We start from the raw sequence: 1,611 nt of genomic DNA on the forward strand, positions 1-1,611 counted from the left end.
ACAGGTGTGTGTGACAGCACAGGTGTGTGTGATACAGGTGTGTGTGACAGTACAGGTGTGTGTGTGACAGGTGTGACACAGCACAGGTGTGTGTGACAGTACAGGTGTGTCTGACAGGTGTGACACAGTACAGGTGTGTGTGACAGGTGTGTGATAGCACAGGTGTGTGTGTGACAGCACAGGTGTGTCTGACAGGTGTGACAGTACAGGTGTGTGTGACAGGTGTGTGACAGGGCTGGGGCATGCACACGCTGCAGCGCATCCGCAAGAACTCCTTCGTCATGGAGTACGTGGGCGAGGTGAGTGCCGCAGGTGTGGGACAGGTGTGTGTGACAGTACAGGGGTGTGTGACAGGTGTGACACAGCACAGGTGTGTGTGACAGTACAGGTGTGTGTGACACAGCACAGGTGTGACAGGTATGACACAGCACAGGTGTGTGTGACAGGTGTGTGACAGGGCGTGCGCACGCTGCAGCGCATCCGCAAGAACTCCTTCGTCATGGAGTACGTGGGCGAGGTGAGTGCCGCAGGTGTGTGTGACAGGTGTGATACAGGTGTGGGACAGGTGTATGACAGGTATGGTGCAGGTGTGACACGGTTCGGGTGTGCCCCAGGTGTGACGTGGTGCAGGTGTGAGGCAGTACAGCTGTGTGGGGTGGTTCAGGTGTGCCCAGGTGTGACACGGTGCAGGTGTGCCCAGGTGTGTGGGGTGGTTCAGGTGTGCCCAGGTGTGTGACAGGTGTGTCCCTGTCCCAGATCATCACCTCGGAGGAGGCGGAGCGCCGGGGACAGGTGTACGACCGCCAGGGCGCCACGTACCTGTTCGACCTGGACTACGTGGAGGACGTGTACACCGTGGACGCCGCCCACTACGGCAACATCTCGCACTTCGTCAACCACAGCGTGAGTGCGGCTTACCTGGGCTCAGGTGGGCTTACCTGGGCTCAGGTGGGCTTACCTGGGCTCAGGTGTGGGTTTACCTGGGCTCAGGTGGGGCTTACCTGGACATGGGTGTGGGTTTACCTGTGCTCAGGTGGGGTTTACCTGGGCTCAGGTGGGCTTACCCGGGCTCAGGTGGGGCTTACCTGGATACGGGTGTGGGTTTACCTGGGCTCAGGGGTGGGATTACCTGGGCTCAGGTGTGGTTTACTTGGACACAGATGTGGTTTACCTGGGCTCAGGTGTGGTTTACCAGAACACAGATGTGGTTTACCTGGGCTCAGGTGTGGTTTACTTGGACACAGGTGTGGGTTTACCTGCCCACAGGTGAGGCTATACCTGCTCACAGCTGGGCCTTTACCTGTGCAGAGGTGTGGCCTTACCTGCCTTGTGGGTGGAGCTTTCAGCACCTTTTCCCCCAGGTGTGGGTGGGGCTCACCTGGGGGGGTGGGGTTTACCTGCCAGGTGTGGCTCACCTGTTGGGGTGGGTCAGGAGCTGTGGGTGGGGCTCACCTGGGGGGGCGGGGCTCACCTGCCAGGTGTGGCTCACCTGCCGGGCGGGGCAGTGTGACCCCAACCTGCAGGTGTACAACGTGTTCATCGAGAACCTGGACCAGCGCCTGCCCCGCATCGCCCTGTTCGCCACCAGGCCCATCCGGGCCGGCGAGGAGC

The 1,611-nt window shown here is 60.5% G+C and overlaps 1 protein-coding gene across 1 annotated transcript in view; it reads left to right on the forward strand.

Annotated features, from left to right (window-relative positions):
* The window catches only part of SUV39H1 (suppressor of variegation 3-9 homolog 1), a gene marked incomplete at both ends in the record, with an annotated part of 3,906 nt that extends 2,299 nt beyond the window's left edge, over positions 1 to 1,607 (forward strand). Inside the window, one exon of the mRNA XM_041463609.1 lies at positions 1,506 to 1,607. Within this exon, the coding sequence (XP_041319543.1) occupies positions 1,506 to 1,607 (102 nt within the window). The remainder of the gene's footprint in view (positions 1 to 1,505) is intronic.
* Positions 1,608 to 1,611: the final 4 nt, after the last annotated feature.

This window comes from Pyrgilauda ruficollis, unplaced genomic scaffold, assembly GCF_017590135.1.
Source record: "Pyrgilauda ruficollis isolate IOZ18807 unplaced genomic scaffold, ASM1759013v1 scaffold1681, whole genome shotgun sequence".
NCBI lineage: Eukaryota > Metazoa > Chordata > Aves > Passeriformes > Passeridae > Pyrgilauda > Pyrgilauda ruficollis.